The sequence below is a fragment of the Barbus barbus genome (genome assembly GCF_936440315.1).
Source record: "Barbus barbus genome assembly, chromosome: 41".
Lineage (NCBI taxonomy): Eukaryota > Metazoa > Chordata > Actinopteri > Cypriniformes > Cyprinidae > Barbus > Barbus barbus.
In genome coordinates this window covers 5,279,726-5,298,743 of record NC_136719.1, presented here as the reverse complement: position 1 = coordinate 5,298,743, position 19,018 = coordinate 5,279,726, and the positions used below count along the sequence as shown (strand labels likewise).

Genomic DNA, 19,018 nt, shown 5'->3' with positions numbered 1-19,018 from the left:
AGTGTCCTTCCTTCAATCCTTTTTGTTTTCACTGAGAAACTATAATTCTATGCTATGACCATATAATAGATAGAGATGATCTGTTCTGCTTTTTAGCCATAGCCTACTGAATTAAATATATATTGTAAAAACAGATTGTGATAGTTATGAATTAAGAAAACAAGTCACACAAATCACAAATTGACATGCAATTTTCATAATATGGCAATGTCAGACCAAAGTTGATCATTAATGTTTATTTTTCAGTTTTCACAACATCATGTATATACTTTGCTGGTTTCATAATAAAACATGTAATCATCATCATCATCAATTAGTAACAGTTTAAAATACATTTTTTGCCAAATTCTCCTATATTGTTTCTGACACACATGCAAGCATACAAACTCGACAAAATGTGCAATATATATGTAAATAAATTCTACAAGCCTCTTTGATGTAACCTAATAAATCATTTTTTTTATTGCTCTCATACTTTAAAGATCAAAGTCAAGGTAAGAACGTTTTATTGTTATTGTGGAGATTTATATTTGTTATTTTTGTGCTTTGGTAATGGTGTTTTTTTCTCTGTCTAATAAAAAGGAAGCCTTTCCTTGTAAAAAAAAATGACAAATAAAAAAGTAGTGAATGGTATTATAAGTTACAGTAAATGAGGCTTGAGTGATTAATGCAGACATTTATAGTGAAAACGGTACAGACAGGAGAACCACAACAAAGACCATCTCTCATCTGTAAGACATTATAGCTGAGTTTTGTATGTGTGTGTGTGTGTGTATATAAATATATATATTACAACATTGTTACTAAACCAACCATGTTGAATTCAGAAACGCTTTCTAATGTTACCAACACAATAAGAGGAACAAAAAAAAGGTAATCATTCTAGAGAGGAGGGCAGCCCCTCGATTGATTCAGACGGCACGCAGGTGCTCGGAGCATTTGCTGGGAGTGTGTTTTGGATCATAGACACACTCGTTCTTGGTAGTGTTGCATTTTGTGCAGCGGCACCGGCGTGCCACCGGATAAAAGAAGAGCGGGTCGATGTGGACGGGACAGCCGGGCATCTTAGCAGAATGATAGACCAGAGAACGATGCATGCATCCTTTCTGAATCAGGAAACGCTTGCCCACAAATCCTCGCACGTTTGTGTCCTGTCACATACACAAAATACACACTTTAAAATATTATATTTATATATGGAATATACTTAATCTAATATAAAGCTAAATAGTATTTTTATACTTCTTACTAATTCTTGTTTATTATGTAGTAATATATACAGTATATATTTTTGATTTCTCTGAAAACGTGCCTTGAAAAAATCCAAGATAATAAATCAAGAACTCAAAAGTATATATATGTACAGTATGTATAATATGAAGATTACATGTGATATATTCTCTGATGATATTTTGATTCATAAGCAACCTGGACAAAATAGGCTATAAAATGGCTAACTCTTCCTCTTCTTCTTTTTGGTGTTTCATGTATGTTTTATGCCTCAAAACAAGTCATTTTTGAATACTATTGTCTCATTTTTATGATTCATTTTCTCTCTCTCATATATACATATATATCTTTGGCTCTCTTTTTCTTTCTCACACACAAACACACACACACACACACACACAAAGCATATGCTAGAACAGTTATAATCAAAGTATTTTTTTTTAAATAAGATATTGGTCGTTTTTCATGGTTAAATAGCTTGCAGTATTATATTCGATATGATTGCTTAGTATTCAAAATCAGATGCACCACACGCTTCAAAAATGCCTTGCACAAAATAAAACAGAAAATAACATTCCTCGTGGTTTTCACCTGGCCAGTTTTCTGTCAGAATTATTTGACATACATCTAAGAAAACACCCCAAGAAAACTGTCAGGCTCTCACCTGTGTGAAGCACATTCCGCTGCACATGGTGGTGTTGATGGCCATGCAGTGACCACACTCATGTCGCTCCACGTACAGTGTGTAGTTCTTCAGAGAGCAGGCCAGGAGAACTTCTCCTCCCAACACAACAAGCAGACTGCAAAATAACATCCTCATCTTGCTCTGGAGGATCGCTGGGGATCTGGCTGATGTTCTGATCAATGCTGTTGAGAGAAGTCAGATTTTGAGTTCCTCGTGTGCTTTTAGACTCACACTAATCCCAGCTGACCTGTGTGCCTCTTATCTTGCGGTGCAGGGAGGGAGGGTCTTCAGACTGATCCTCCACACTGGAAATCAACGTGACACCGGGCCGAATGGCTCCGCACGGCCCCGTTACTACATCTCTTTATGTAACAGCAAGAGTTCAGTGGAATTGGTTATTATCCATTGCTATTTATCATTTCAAATAATGCCTGCGAATGAAAATCAAGGAAAACATCTCGCATTTTATTTAAGAATTAAGAATAAGATTACAAATAATTATAGCAAATTCTACATCAAAAGAGGCTTATTATCTCTCTTTATATATTATGATTGAAGATTGAAGATGAAGATAAACATATGAACTTCAATGCAGCTGAAAATATAAGATACAAATATTTACATTTTCTATTAATTCTATTAAATGCTGAATATATATATATCAATGTATTAATATATTTCCATGTTATTTTTAGTGATTAATCGTGATTAATCGCATCCAAAATAAGTTTTGTTTACATAATATATGTGTGTGTATTGTGTATATTTATTCACACACATGCATTTATATGTTTAAGAAAAATATGTTTTATTTGTATATTAAATATATTTATATATATATAATATAAATTGTATAAATGTAAACATTTTCAAAATATATACTGTGTGTGTGTGTATTTATATATACATAATAAATATACACAGTACACACACATATATTATGTAAACAAAAACTTATTTTGGATGCGATTAATCGTTTGACAGCACTAGTTATTTTCTAAATTGATTTCTCATCGCATTTCTATGGCAATAATTATTATCATTAAAGTACATGCAGCAGATGTTCAGAAATCTGTATACTAGAATATTAAAGGCATCCCACTAAAGAATATGAATATATGAATATATATATGGAGCATTGCACTGTAAAAATGATTTGTTGGGTAATCATGTGGCAACTGAGCAAAACAAACTGATTTTATTCTATAGTATTGTTTTAATATAAATCAAATATGACTGAATCAGCCTGACTACACTGACAATCACGTTCAAATCAGGAGGTAATAGCTTTTTTTTTTGCTTGACTTGTGCACATTTTGCATTGGGTGTTTGCTAGCTTCCCATGCAGACTGTTTTCTGTCTGTATCAGCGGTTTTGTTTGATTATCACAGTCATGTTATTGTTGCATTTCTGGCCATGTCCCAGTTCTGCTGGGTAAATGGGGCTGTGTGTGTTTCACGTGTTTCGTGGTTCACCTGGACAGTGTTTTGCGTGTCTAATCCCCGCTAATGCTTCGCTCTTGGCCGCTGGGACATGTGCTGCCACTGCATGCTTCCAAACCTCACTCGTTCTCAAAAACAGAAATAAGTTAGATATGCTTATCAGATCAACAGTTCATATGTATACAACCTAAAAATGTGCTTCAGGATTTTAATAAACTGGGTTAATTTAAAACAAAAAGATCATTTGTTTGAGAGAATAAACCTGACTGCATTAGTTAAGGCAATTCCTTTTTACTGTATTTTTGGATGTACATTCGAGAAGTATTAAGCTAGTATTATATAATGTTAAAATGTTTGTTAATGTTATTAATTAAAGGTGTTATAAAGATAATATGATATTACAAGAAGAAAGTACTTAATGAACTATTGAACTCTGGTTCTCCTGTCATTAGATCTGTATGACACCTGAACGAAAACTCAGTCGGTCAACAGATCAGACCGATAAAACCAGAATCAATCATGCTTGCGATTTGAAAACTATGGACCATGTATAGGTGCATAATAAACTTGTATTCATGTAATTATTTTTGAGCGGCTTGTACTCACATTACATGTAAAGTGTATATACACATTGCAATGTTTCATTATTCTCAAGTATATTTTAAAAGCTTAAGAAACATGCAAAAATGCATTTCGTTTTTGGGGGGAGGGGCTTAAATTTAAATATTTTATTAGAATAGTGTCTTTTTTGAAAAGTAATTCAACAATAAATATTAAAAGCAAAAGAAAGTCAAATTAAAAACAACTTAATTTGATCAGCTAAAAAGCCTTATTTATGAAAAAATAAAAGGTTTAAAATTCTGGTTCGAAGTGAATCAGAAAAAAACATAATTTTTTATCTTAAGGTAAAATAATAGGGTGATATAAAAAGTGCAATTTTGCTGATATTACTGTACGAATCTATTTCTACCTGTTTTTACCCTTGAAGATATTTGTGTATGTGTTTTCAGGTTGATTCAATCAAAGATCATTTTTTTTTATATATTACCTGTCAAAACAATGTACAGTTTACACACAGCAGACTAAAAACAACCAGGCTAATATGCCAAATATGAACATGAAAGCCCTAATACTACTATTTTAATTATTTACATTATACTAGTTCAGTCTCACATCCAAACAGCTTTCTGGAAATCAGTTTTAATAAACATATTCAACCCTCAAACTGATGTTGAAAAAGACAAAAGCCATACAGTTGAATTGTTCAGGAGCGAACAGTAAAATATGACAGCGCCTGCAGCGTGTGTTTGTCTCGACCACAGCATCGACTCCAGCTGACTGTAACTGAATCAGTCTATGTTTAGTGCACTGTCAGCTTCAATAATTACAGTGTCGGGGTTAGCAGAGTTTATATAATTAGGATGTCATTTGAGCCCTTTATAACTGAAAGATTTCTCTTGGCGCTCAGAGGATGCCAGGAGGACACTACAGTGTTGTGCAATCAGTTACATTCACAGTATCCTGCCAACAAGTCGACCTGGTCACGTTGATCTAGGGACGTGGAAGTTAACGCTAGAGGGCAACGTGATACACGCTGGTCGCTCCGGGAAAAACTAGGTCACGAGGATACATGACCCATTCCTATTTTTTATGATGTCTCCTCCTCAGCCATATCTTCTGAGAGCGGTCAGCCAGCGCATTTCAGCTGAGGTCAGAGGTCAAAGGACAATGTTTGGATTAAATTTAGATTTAATATCTAAAATGCATAGCACTACACACACTATATTTGATACACACTGGCAGGCAAAGGTTTGGAATAATGACGGTTGCTCACCATGGCAGTATTTAACTGCTCGAAAATACAGTATAACAAATGTGAAATGTTTTTATACTTTAAAATATCTCTTTTCTTATGTAACATATTGCAATATTTAATTTATTCCTGTGATCAAAGCTGAATTTTCAGCATGATTATTCCAGTCTTCAGTGTCACATGATCCCTCAGAAATCATTATAATATGCTGATGTTCTGCTCAATTATTATTGGCCCTCAATTAATAATAAAGGTTCTTATTATTAGAAATGTTGAAAACAGCTTTGCTGCGTAACATGTTTTGTGGAAATCATTATACATTTTTTTCAAGATTCTTTGATGACTAGAAAGTTTCAAAGAAACATTGAATATTGTAATTGTTCTTACTGTCACTTTTGATAAATTTAATGCCTCCTTGCTGAAAAAAAGAAACGTGTTAATTTGTCTTTTTGGAGCATATAAGAGACTTTGGACACTAGTATAGGGTTAGGGTTATATATATATATATATATATATATATATATATATATATACAGTGGGTACGGAAAGTATTCAGACCTCCTTAAATTGTTCACTCTTTGTTATATTGCAGTCATTTGCTAAAATCATTTAAGTTCATTAATGTACACACAGCACCCCATATTGCCAGAAAAACACAGAATTGTTGACATTTTTGCAGATTTATTAAAAAAGAAAAACTGAAATATCACATGGTCCTAAGTATTCAGACCCTTTGCTGTGACACTCATATATTTAACTCAGGTGCTGTCCATTTCTTCGGATCATCCTTGAGATGGTTCTACACCTTCATTTGAGTCCAGCTGTGTTTGATTATACTGACTGGACTTGATTAGGAAAGCCACACACCTGTCTATATAAGACCTTACAGCTCACAGTGCATGTCAGAGCAAATGAGAATCATGAGGTCAAAGGAACTGCCTGAAGAGCTCAGAGACAGAATTGTGGCAAGGCACAGATCTGGCCAAGGTTACAAAAACATTTCTGCTGCACTTAAGGTTCCTAAGAGCACAGTGGCCTCCATAATCCTTAAATGGATGACGTTTGGGACGACCAGAACCCTTCTTAAAGCTGGCCGTCCGGCCAAACTGAGCTATCGGGGGAGTAGAGGCTTGGTGAGAGAGGTAAAGAAGAACCCAAAGATGTGGCTTCACAACAACTCCGTGACTGTTCTTGAATGGCCCAGCCAGAGCCCTGACTTAAACCCAATTGAGCATCTCTGGAGAGACCTAAAAATGGCTGTCCACCAACGTTTACCATCCAACCTGACAGAACTGGAGAGGATCTGCAAGGAGGAATGGCAGAGGATCCCCAAATCCAGGTGTGAAAAACTTGTTGCAACTTTCGCAAAAAGACTCGTGGCTGTATTCGATCAAAAGGGTGCTTCTACTAAATACTGAGCAAAGGGTCTGAATACTTAGGACCATGTGATATTTCAGTTTTTCTTTTTTAATAAATCTGCAAAAATGTCAACAATTCTGTGTTTTTCTGTCAATATGGGGTGCTGTGTGTACATTAATGAGGAAAAAAATAACTTAAATGATTTTAGCAAACAGCTGCAATATAACATAGAGTGAAAAATTTAAGGGGGTCTGAATACTTTCCGTACCCACTGTATATGTATATCAGATTCAGCAATATTTTCACTATTCATTCAAATTGTTGTGTTGATCTTAAAGTGTCTTATATTAAGTTATACAAATGCAAAATAGAAGCATTTTCACAAGTGGTTTCAGATACGGTAGTGCACATACAGTAATATTCATTTAAACAATGACAACCCAGTACAGTTAGCTTGTCATTATCTCAAATTAGACCCATAATGCAATGTGGAGTAGCATCCTGAAGTGGTTTATTTTGCAATAACGCTTATTACACTGATTTGAGTTGAAAGCATCTGACTGTGAGGAAAAAAAGATGATAGAGTGCATGAAACTAGTTTAACTGGCTGTCATCGACAACAGTGGTGTATACAGTTTAGCAAAAATTATGGAAAAATATTACATTTTAATAACAAAAAAGATGAACTAACAGAGATTACACTCGTATTCATAGAGTGAAGATATCAGTTTGTGATGCTGAGCTGTTCAGTTATCTCTGATCTATCTTTCTCACTGTCTGTCCCTGAGGGCACTCAACAAGCATTGATACCTGCACATGAGGTTCAGTGAAGCACACATGCTGATGTGATTGTCAGAAACACAGGAAATGCAATACAACATGACATTTTGGTATAAAATCTATCCTTTTCCCCAAATACTGAGCAAACTTAAGTTAATTTAAGAGTGTGTGTGTTTGTGCTGAATGTAATCAGCACTTTTCCCCCTCATTGGTGCTTGGAGTGATGGAACTAGGGAATTGTATTTCAAAGTCATCACCCCTAGGGGGCAGAAATGACAAAACATCCTGTATTTTTACAAGACTTGTAAATCTAAATATTTTGACTGTAAAATGCTCTTTGAATCTTGGCATCCTGTTTTGCCACTCAACTACACAATATCCAGGCCATGTCTTTTATAGAAAAAAGCCTCATACTTTGTAGCCGTTCAAATTAGGGTTTCTATCCTTAACTAAACCTTAAACCATAAAAAAAATAACAATTAATTGAAACAAAATAAACACAAACCAAAATAAAATATCAAACTAAATTGTGATTAAAAATAATTATACAGACATATTCACAAAAACACCCAACAAAATTATTAAACCTTTACCAAAATTAAAACTAAAATTAATTTAAAATATTAACTTCTGTGTTCCTTCTGTGTGCCTGATTTTTTAACCCTTAATACACTAACCCTATTTGTATGAAATTTGATTTGTATCATCTCAGGAAACCTTGCAAAAAATTACAAAATTATGTTTTGAGGTTTTTTATTGATTTAAGTTATTTTGTTAAAAGATTATTGTAAGTAAGTTTATTAAAATGTATTTTATTTTATTTATATTATTAACAACAAAATATTTTATAATAGAAACAGAAAACTAAATGTAATTTAGTTTCCTAAAATATAGTTTTCTAAAGAAAATATAGTATGCCATAGTAAATATATCTTGTTTTAAGATTATTTATAAAATTATTTTATGCAGTGAAACGACATCTTTCCCTCACATACAGATTACCCAGCATGTGTCTATTTTAAATATTCAAGCCTTTGTAAGTCATGATGAGAAATGCACAGCAGAAATATTTCATCTGGTTTGGTCAGCTTTAGCAGTCCAGACCTGGATCTTGCGTACGACGACCCATGTCGTTTGGGCTGCGGTGACTCGGATTCGTAAACATGCCACGGTTGCCGGCACAAGTTTCTGAACAGCCGGTTCATTGAACTGGCCTTGCTGAAGAGAACCTAGCTTGTCAAATCCGGAGCACTCCACCTTCGACTCCTTTTTAACCAGCGTTTTTCCAAGTTCCACATCAGCATAGACCAGCTCATCTTTCCCATCCAGTCCTGTCATTATTTGGACACGGGAGATAAGAACAGGTTCATGAAAGACCACTAAAATGTAGTTTTCTGTGCCAATAGGGGATACACCCCAGAAATACTCTAAGCCTTGGCTGTAAGCTTTGTCGATAGTATTGGTCTGATAGGTTTCGATATTCGTGCTAATGTCTGTTGGAGGGTTATCGGCAACTTCTTCAACAAAGTCTTCATCCTTTAGGCGATTGAACGTCCCCCTAAATGACGAGTATATGCCCATGTGCTGAAACAGAGATGGGCGGAAACGAATTACTTTTTCCTGCATCAACAATCTGTGAAAATGCGACAGCAGAAAGTCGCAGGGCATCTCTTGGTAGAAATTATAAAGGAATCGGGCTAGAATGGGCAGATCTCTGGATTGATAGAGTTTTCCGATGTAGCCCAACTTGGAGAATTCCAATGTGACCCACTTCGAGTTGCCCACAGAATCGATGTGCTCACGCATGCTGGTGAGAAAGTTCTTCGAACAGCTCACGTCATCCTCCAGCATGACATAGTATTGGGAGAGATTGCTGCTAAAATAGAGCAAATAGGAGTAGTCCACATTTTGCTTCGAACGGAAGGACACACGGTCAGGAGCGTCGTTGAAGTTCCTCTTCAGACCTGTGAGGGGAGGATAGTTTTCTTCATTGGCGTGAATGACCAAAAGTTGACCCTTGGACAGCCGCGTGTGGAATTCATCTGTAATCTTCTCTAATGTCTGCTGGATCCAGCTCACATCAAAGTCTGCAAGAAGCACGACGACGACCATTTGATCCAGCTCTTCCTCTGAGGAGGCAGAGAAGATTGACTGAAGAGTGTCCTGAAGATAACTGCCCTTTTCCCTCTTCACAGACGAGAGGCCCACCGTCAGGTACTCTGAAAAAATAATGAAACAACAGGGATGTGAATATACAGTCGTTTTCTGGGTTTCATTGATTTCACAAATTTTTATTCAAGATTTTGCCTTATTTTTCAGAGAGAGAGAGAGAGAGAGAGAGAGAGAGAGAGAGAGACAGACAGACAACCGGGAACACAGGGAACAAGATAACAGAAACAAACAGGAACAACAGCGACCATTGCATTTAACAACTGACAATGCAACAAGGAAAACACAAGGGCTATATATACACAGGGGGTTAAAAAATTTAACAAGATAACGAGAGACCTAGGGAGATAATCAAGGAGGAACCAATAAACAAAAGGACTAGACGCAGGAAGAGACGCAATGCCGGGCCCATGGCAAGAGGACTAGGGAACCAAGGTAGAGCAGGAGGCCAGGACGGAACAGGCAGAATGGGGAGCCAAGGAGACCAGGGCAAAGCAGGGAACCAGGGTGGAGCTAGAGACCAGCGCGTAACTGAAGACCAGGGCGGAGCCGGTGGAGCTGGAGAACCAGGGTGGAGCTGAAGACCAGAGCGAAGCAGGGAACCAGGGTGGAGCCGGTGGATCTAAAGACCAGGGCAGAGCTGAAGATCAGGATGGAGCTGAAGACCAGGGTGAAGTCAGTGGAGCTGGAGACTAGGCCGGAGCTGGAGACAAAGGCAAAGCAGGGAACCAGGGTGGAGCTGAAGACCAGAGCAGAGCTGGAGATCAGGGTGGAGCTGAATACCAGGGCAGAGTAGGGAGCCAGGGCGGAGCCGGTGGATCTGGAGACCAGAGCAGAGCTGGAGATCAGGGTGGAGCTGAATACCAGGGCAGAGCAGGGAGCCAGGGCGGAGCCGGTGGATCTGGAGACCAGAGCAGAGCTGGAGATCAGGGTGGAGCTGAATACCAGGGCAGAGCAGGGAGCCAGGGCGGAGCCGGTGGAGCTGGAGACCAGGGCAGAGCAGGGAGCCAGGGTAAAGCTGGATACCAGGGTGGAACCGGTGCCCAGTGGATCCATCACACTGGATGCCAGTCTCGTCTGCCCCAAAACAGGTCCAGTGGCCAAGACAAGCTCCATGACCACCAGAGCTGTAGGTGTATAGCGGTTACTGTGGGCTCCTCCTTCACCTCTTTCACAGTCAAGGAGGATCCGGGAAGTGTTCACTCCACAAACTCATTAAATGTCCCTTGAGAACCAAAGTGGTTCAGTGAGTCCAGAGCGATAAAAAGTAATCAGATAATTGTCCAGGAAATGAGTGTGATAGGCTCTATGTGATAAGAGTCTATGTATATGGTGTATTATACCATAACTTGCATCATACTCATTCTGTCATCACTGCTTGCAAAACAGTCCCTTTAACGAGCCAATCTTGCCAAATGCTCTTGTACTGTTGGTATTGTATACCGTGAGAAAAGCTATTGTGTCATGGCCAAAGAGATTAGATTCCTAGAGCTATTAAATGATTTTACTATTTTATATTTAAAATTATTTTTATATTTGAGTCTCCTCAGTGGACAGTCTACTTAATTGTAGTATTAATTCTGCTGCAGTTAATTCTGAAAGCTGATCTAAATATTTTAAATTTATCGTACCCCATTTTAATTTGCTACAACTAGAACATGACTATAAAGTCCAACACAACATAAAAGTCCTCCAATACAAGACAACACAGGGAACATATAACATAAATATTTTAAATTGTAATAATATTTCACAATATGACATATTTTACTGTATTGTTGATCTAATAAATGCTGCCTTAGTGAACAGAAGAGACTTAAAAAAATACTAAATAAATTAATAAAAAATCTTACAGATCCTCACAATTTTGAAGGGTAGTATATAAAGATCTTCTAGATCTGGTGCACCTAAACAAAACATCTACATCAAGGGTATCAAACTCCATTCTGGGAGGGCCAAACCCTTGCAAAGTACTGTTAGTCCACTGTTCAACCTTAAGTAAATGCAGCTGATCCAGCTAATCAAGTCCTTCAGGCATATTTGAAAACTATAGGTATGTGTGTTAGAGCAGAGTTTGACACCACTGATCTACATGCATGTAGATGTAAACAGATGACTCACTCTTGAACGGCTGGAAGACTCCTGCCAGGACCTTAATGGAAACGTTGAAATGCAGGTAATGGCCATTAAGATCTTCCACCCAAGTCTCCTTATCCCAGATCCAGGTCAGTGACCCCTGAAGAAAAAATACAATATAATTATTATTCTGCTCATAACTAAAAGGAAATAAAGGTCCAGAGTCTGTCACTGGGGCGTTCGCCTTCAAAAGCTACTAATATGTACCATCTAGATACTAATATGCATCTTTTAGGGGTAAAAAAGTTACAAAGGTGTCACTGCAGTGACAGCTTGTGTACCCTTTTTTCAGAGAGTGTAAATAACCGCAAACATGACAGGAAGTTCAACATTTGTCTGTTTAGTTTCAGCAGTTAGACCCTGCTATTGTAACCACACCACCATGTGGGTAAATGGCCTATTTTCTTCACCGACAATCATTCAAAAATCAGAGGTGGAAAGAGTAGGAAAATATTTTACTCAAGTAAAAGTACCAATACCTTCATTAAATTTTACTTAAGTACAAGTAAAAGTACCAGTCTAAAAATCTACTCAAGTAAAAGTAAAAAGTAGCTCATTTAAAATTTACAAGGGTGTCAAACTCAGTTCCTGGAGGGCCACAGCCCTACACAGTATAGATATAACCCTAATTAAACACTGGATCAGCTGTGTTTAATCAGGGTTATATCTATACTAATCTAATCATTTAGGCTTATTTAAAAACTACATGGTATGTGTGTTGGAGCAGGGTTGGAACTAAACTCCAGGAGCTGAGTTTGACACGCCTGGGATGGCAGGGCTACGCTTACTTTTCTTTTTAGCAGCGCTTGTGCTCCTAATTTAAAAAATTAAGGAGCACGGTCAAAAATTTAAGAGCACCTTCAAATCAATAATCAAACATTCTGATCAAAAATGAACCTTCCCATTACGAGGTGATATTTCACTCAAAGTGATTTACAGGGAATTTTGTTTATAACTCTGTAATGGCATTTTTCTAACTTTATTAAAAGTATGTAATCTTTTGTCAAATTCAAAAAAAATATATTAATAAGCTTTTATCATTTCTAATTAAAATAACAGAATAAAAGTAGAGTAAGAAGTAGAATAAGATACCAATCAAATGAAATCAGTATTTAAGAAATACATTTTGTACTACAAAGTGGCTTGTAGGTGTATTTTCAGATGTTTAATGAGGCTAAGAGGTTGCATAAGTGCAATTAAATTCATAAATTCATGTTGAGGTTCATGTTTTAAATATACAATTTTGAATGTAGAAATATTAAATTATTTAAATAACAGAAAAGATACTATAAAAAATAAACTAAAACTGGCAATAGGTGGCGGTATGTCACTGATTTTATCACTGAATCATTAATTTAATTGATTCGTTCGAATGGCTGATTCCTTCAGGAATGAAGTAGTGACTGTCTTTATGAATGAGTAATTGAATCGTTGACTTACTAGATTCGTTTAAAAACACAGTTCATTCATAAACAGAGTGTTGTAGTCAGACAATAAGTCACTTAATATTAACTTCTTGTTTAATGAACTGCTGTATTAAATCCATATCACATTTGCAAACTCCCTTAATAATCATTAAAAGCTGTCACTCATCTTAGTTCAATGCGATCTCACAAAACTGCATTATATTCAACGAAGCTCCTTACACTGCACAATGAATCTCTTATTTACACTGTCTACACTTCTTTTGTTATGTGATACATTACTCAACGCTGCAAAAACACGTAAGTACGTTAGAAAGCTTTAAAGCTCCCTCAGCACAAACACAAATATGCTGAATATGCTCCTAAATATTTGTTCATAGTCACACACAGTAGTTTTCAGTCGCACTGTAGAGCCCTGGATAGGCCTATACATCTCAAACTAGTTGTTTTTAATTAAAGGAATCAGTTATAATAATAACTTATAATAGTAAGACATTTGGGCTGTTACCACGCAAATTAAATCAGTATCAACAAAATGAATCTTTGCAATGCAGAGGAAACACAGAAGCTTCACCTGAAGTGGCATTTAGATGTATTTACACACTGTTTAATGCAGGATATGCATGCATTTAACCTGCAGTTACAAATGCAGAAATAATGTTTTGATATATAAGACATAAAATGTTGAATACTTATGAAATTATATATAAAAAAAAAAATCATAAGATACTTTAAATGTGAAATTAAAACCGCCAGTAGGTGTCACCAAGTCACTGTTTATGGGGGCAGTCGTGGCCTAATGGATAGAGAGTTGGACTTGTAACCTGAAGGTCGTCAGGTTACCCCTGCATAAATATGGCCAGGGGTCACTTCATTTCCTTCGAGTTCAACTTCAGCAGAATACGACAGGGTTTTGTTTTCAGCTGGGTCTGCACCATAACGCCTGTCTTGTCCGTCTGCATCTTTCTTGTGATTTTAGCACCAGTTTGTTCTCCTGCCCATTATTTACTGCAGTAGTTTCCAGGGAGCGATTTTTTTAAATCTTCCTTATTTCAAACCAAACAAGGAAGCAAATATGTTTTTGTGAAATGCGCTTCCATGTCACTATTCTCCTAAACTGCCTTTTAATGTAATAGGAAATATGATTATATGCTGTGATCCATGCTGATGTAAAAAAATCATTAACAGTATGACTCAAATGCACAGTAAACTTGACGTGCAATAAATGGAAAAAGGGCAACTTGTGGTGTGCCACAGTCTGAAACTAACATTGTCTGAGGACATACAACATAATGAGCCATCTTAAAAGGATGCTCCACCCAAAAATGAAAATCCTATTAATATTCACTCAACCTAATCTCATTCCAAACCTGTTTGACATTCTTTCTTTTGTGGAACATAAAAGAAGATATTTTAAGCCCATAGAATGCAATGCAGCTGGTTACCTTTTCTGGTGGTTATCTTTTCTGTTAATTATCCCTTTAAGTTTCAATATTTTAATAATCATGCTATTAGCACAAGCAAATACCTTGAGGTTTCCAGATTCTGCTCTCTGCATGTAGATGTAGACCCTGGTCAAAATGAGAAGACCAGCTGCTAGGAGGAGGACTTGTTTCAGATGGCATCTCATCCCACACCTTCTTCTGTTAAGACACACAGGCTTCACTTGCAAGTCCAAATGCTGTTTTTCCAATATGTTTGATTATCTTTAATCAGTAGCTGCATTGTTCAATTATTCACATGACCCAGTTTGAATAATTAATGGCCGATTATGAACCATTCAGCTCTCGCATTCAGCAGAGCAGCAGAATAATGCTTTTCAAACTAGCAAGTCATTTCCAGGAAAAAGTTGAAAAGGGAGTGTAAGCATAGATGTCGATGAATATGAACATATTTACTATTAATGAACATTGCATATCAATAATCAATAGCCAATAATATCCGATTTCAAATGAATTCTAAGGATGCAAAATTCAGTGGTTGTTGTGTTGTTTTTTTACCAAGAATCTGAGACTTGCCTGTTTAATACTGAACTGTGCTGAGAAGCATAGCATACTCAATCAGAACAGAATAGCTTACTAATTTTATATCCAATTTTTCTCCTGTCATGTTCATGTAAAGCCAGGACCCTAATGACTTCCCTTGATTAAACAAGAACATGTTTACATGGAATATAATATTCCCCCTGCAGGAATTACTGTACCTGTGTAATGCATAAGCAAATGGTCTGGTTAGTAAAGCAGCATCACCACAAAGACGATTTAGACCGCTTAAATGCCTCTACACATTTCCAGTTTTCACCCCTCCGAAATGTCTTGCTCCATAAATTTTAACTGTAAGTGCTTTAAAATATATAAAAAAATTCCCCCAAAGCATGTCACTATTTGCTTTCCAATTTAAACATTTTAAAACATTTTAAGTAGCGAAGACTGTAATAAGTCTGAAAGTTTTTTTACACTAAAAATTATTGCTAATTTAATGAAAAACGTATGTACTTCACAAACATATCCACAACATGTACTTAGGCTTATTTTAATTTGAAAACCCATATTTGTGACCCTGGACCACAAAAGCAGTCTTAAGTCGCTGGGGTATATTTGTAGCAATTAGCCAAAAATACATTGTATGGGTCAAAATTATAAAATTTTCTTTTATGCCAAATATCATTAGGATATTAAGATTATTTTGTAAATTTCCTACTGTAAATATATCAAAACTTCATTTTTGATTAGTAATATGCATTGCTAAGGACTTAATTTGGACAACTTTAAAGGCAATTTTCTCAATATTTAGATTTTTTTGCATCTTCAGATTCCAGATTTTCAAATAGTTTAATTTGAAACCCAAATATTATATATCAATAGAAATCTTATTTATTCAAAATATTTGGTCCCACTTTATCAGCTTTTTACTACTATGTACATACATTTAAATTAATTTGATACAATGCACTTATTGTGTACATACCTGTACATGTTTTTACATTGTACTTATATTTAAAAATACCTGTGTAATTACATCTGTAATTCATTTATGTAATTACATTTATAATTACACTGTTGACCCATCCCTTACACCTTAACCCGCCCTTAAACCCACCCATCCCACCAAACCTGTCCCATATCCCACCTCAATAGCAGCAACAGTGTTTTGAAATACAATATGATCACAATAAGTACACTGTACTTATTTTTTTATGTAAGTATATAGTAGTTAAGGCCACCTAATATAAAGTGACCCTTATGACTACTGAGTAGATTACCACAAGTAAGCAAACAGAACAATAGAAAGAGAGTAAACCAGGCAAACTGGTTTTAGGTTATTAGATAGCTATGTTTGTGAGTCTGGACACTAGCTATGTTCCTTAAAACAATGTTCATTTGCAATTTAAAAAAGCTGATTTGTTTAAAAGCCTTTACAAGGTCCCACAGGGCATCGGTGAAAGAAACAGTCTAACCATCTTTAAGCCTTTATATTAAAAGCTAACCAAAAGAAACACACACACACAGTATAGATATATAGCCTATATATATATTAGTATTAGGCCATATTATTATTATTATATGATTATAGTAGTAGTTGTATAATCAATCTCTCATTTCATATGGGGTTATGTCTTAGCCTATTTCTAACTGCGGAAAAAATAAACCTAATTTTAAATTCTGAATGCAAAGATAAAAAATAATGATTCCAAATTCGGATCGCCCACATTTCCCGTTCGACACGCACATATGTGGAAAAAAAGTCAAATCGAAAGTATATGTTAAACGGAACTACTTGCATAATGTCTGGATCAGCAGTGTAAGTTTTAACACACAGTACAGTTCATATAAATTGATTAAATCCACGTACCTTTATTTCACCTACAGCCTTGTATAGCGGTAGGCTATATGCATTCAAAATGATATTGTATATAAAGCGAGAAAACCACTTCCTAGTGTGCTTCGATACGGGCTTTATTTCCTTCAGTGAAGTGTTTATTAACCAGATGATGATGATCCTCGCGCGCTGCTGTCATGAGGAGTGGTTATCGCTTAGATGTCAGCAGAGCAAAGGTTGAATGAAACTTGTCAGATAGGGTTGTCGAGTTTGTCGTTTCCTTGTCAGTCAGTGGTAGAGATTACTCTCGTGAAAATGAATAAATGAAACGAGTTTCAAATAAATTTTGATCTCTTGGCTTCATTATAGACTTTCTTTAGTTATTTAATCACATCATGGCAAGACAAATAACTAACTACATAAATATCACACTTTTTTATTATCACATTGTGCTACTGTAGCCTATATAAATTTGAGTAGAAGCCAACTCTTCTCTCTTCTGCTGATTTACTTCTGCATCAGCATGTTTACTCAGGTACAGTGTTTATACTGAGCTTTTTCTCTTTGTAATACCTATGACATATTATACACTTTTGTGTCCCCGTAAACCATGTTTTCAAACACATACACACATACTTGGACAGTCGGTTCTTGAAGTTCATGTGTTGGAAGCATGAAACATGGGCAAGAGAAAATATCTCAGAGACTCTGACAAGGGCCAAATAGCTATAGACGACTGGATCAGAACATCTCCAAAACGGTCTTCACCAGAACATCAAGTCTTGTGGGGTGTTCCTGATATTCAGGCATTAGTACCTACCAAAATTGGTGCAAGGAAGGAGATCTGGTGAACCGGTGTCAGGGTCATGGGTGCATGTGGGGAATGAAGGCTATTCTATCTGGTCCAATCGCTGGTCATGATGAGAAGGTATCAGAACACGCAGCGCATTGCTGCTCATGGGACCACAGACTGGTCAGAGTCCACCAAGAAAGAGTATAAAATGGGCACGGGAGCATCAGAAGAACTGGACCGTGGAGCAATAGAAGAGGGTTACCTGGTCTGCTAAATCTGCTTTTAGATCATGTGGATGGCCAGGTGTGTGTGCCTCATTTACCTGGGGAAGAGATGGCAGCAGATGCACTATGGGAACATGTAGCGTCTGGACATGTAATGGTGTGACACCAGCCTGTCGGAAATCCTGTGCTGACCAGCTGGCCCCCATCTTAACACAGATCTTCAACAGATCACTGGAGCTGTGTGAAGTCCCTTCCTGCTTCAAACGCTCCACCATCATCCCCGACCCAAAGAAACGCAAAATAACAGGACTTAACGACTAGACCTGTGGCTCTAATATCTGTGGTCATGAAGTCATTTGAAAGACTGGTTTTGGCTAAGGACATCACTGGACCCTTACTGGAACCCCTGCAGTTTGCTGACAGAGCAAACAGGTCTGTGGATGATGCAGTCAACATGGGACTGCACTTCATCCTGAAGCATCTGGACAGACCAGGGACTTATGTGAGGATCCTGTTTGTGAACTTCAGCTCGGCCTTTAACACTATCATTCCAAACCTCCTCCTGCCCAAACTACCTCAGCTCTCCGTGCCCACCTCTGTCTGTCAGTGAATCACCAGCTTCCTGACAGACAGCAGCTAGTGAGGCTGGGAAAATACACATCCAGCACTCGTACCATCAGCACTGGTGCCCCTCAGGGCTGTGATCTCTCCCCACTGCTCTTCTCCCTCTACACGGACGACTGCACATCTACAGACCCCTCTGTCAAGCTCCTGAAGTTTGCAGACGACAGCACACTGATCGGCCTCATCCAGGATGGTGACGAGTCTGCTTACAGACAGGAGGTTAAGGAGCTGGCTATCTGGTGCAGTCTTAACAACCTGGAGCTGAACACGCTCAAAACTGCGGAGATGATCGTGGACTTCAGGAGAAACCCCCCTGCTCTCCCCCCACTCACCATCATGAACAGCACTGTGACTGCAGTGGAGTCATTCAGATTCCTGGGCACCACCATCTCCCAGGACCTGAAGTGGGATATTCACATTGACTCTATTGTTAAAAAGGCCCAGCAGAGGTTGTACTTCCTTCGCCAGCTGAGGAAGTTCAACCTGCCACAGGTGCTGCTGAAACAGTTCTACTCTACCA

The 19,018-nt window shown here is 37.2% G+C and overlaps 2 protein-coding genes across 2 annotated transcripts; both read right to left on the bottom strand.

The window, feature by feature from the left end:
- Window positions 1-911: 911 nt before the first annotated feature.
- LOC306860491 (thyrotropin subunit beta) lies at window positions 912-2,050 on the bottom strand (the record flags this gene model as incomplete). Its single annotated transcript, XM_079402226.1, has 2 exons — window positions 912-1,151; window positions 1,895-2,050. The coding sequence occupies 2 exons, from the start codon at window positions 2,048-2,050 to the stop codon at window positions 912-914; spliced, it is 396 nt and encodes a 131-aa protein (XP_079258352.1).
- Window positions 2,051-7,025: 4,975 nt separating this feature from the next.
- On the bottom strand, window positions 7,026-17,063 carry LOC306860672 (alpha-1,3-mannosyl-glycoprotein 4-beta-N-acetylglucosaminyltransferase C-like). The gene is made up of 4 exons (XM_079402486.1): window positions 16,891-17,063; window positions 14,567-14,681; window positions 11,600-11,714; window positions 7,026-9,528 (listed from the first exon to the last, which is right to left on the bottom strand). Exons 2-4 carry the CDS (start codon window positions 14,666-14,668, stop codon window positions 8,381-8,383), a joined length of 1,365 nt encoding a protein of 454 aa, XP_079258612.1. The 5' UTR covers window positions 14,669-14,681; window positions 16,891-17,063; the 3' UTR covers window positions 7,026-8,380.
- Window positions 17,064-19,018: the final 1,955 nt, after the last annotated feature.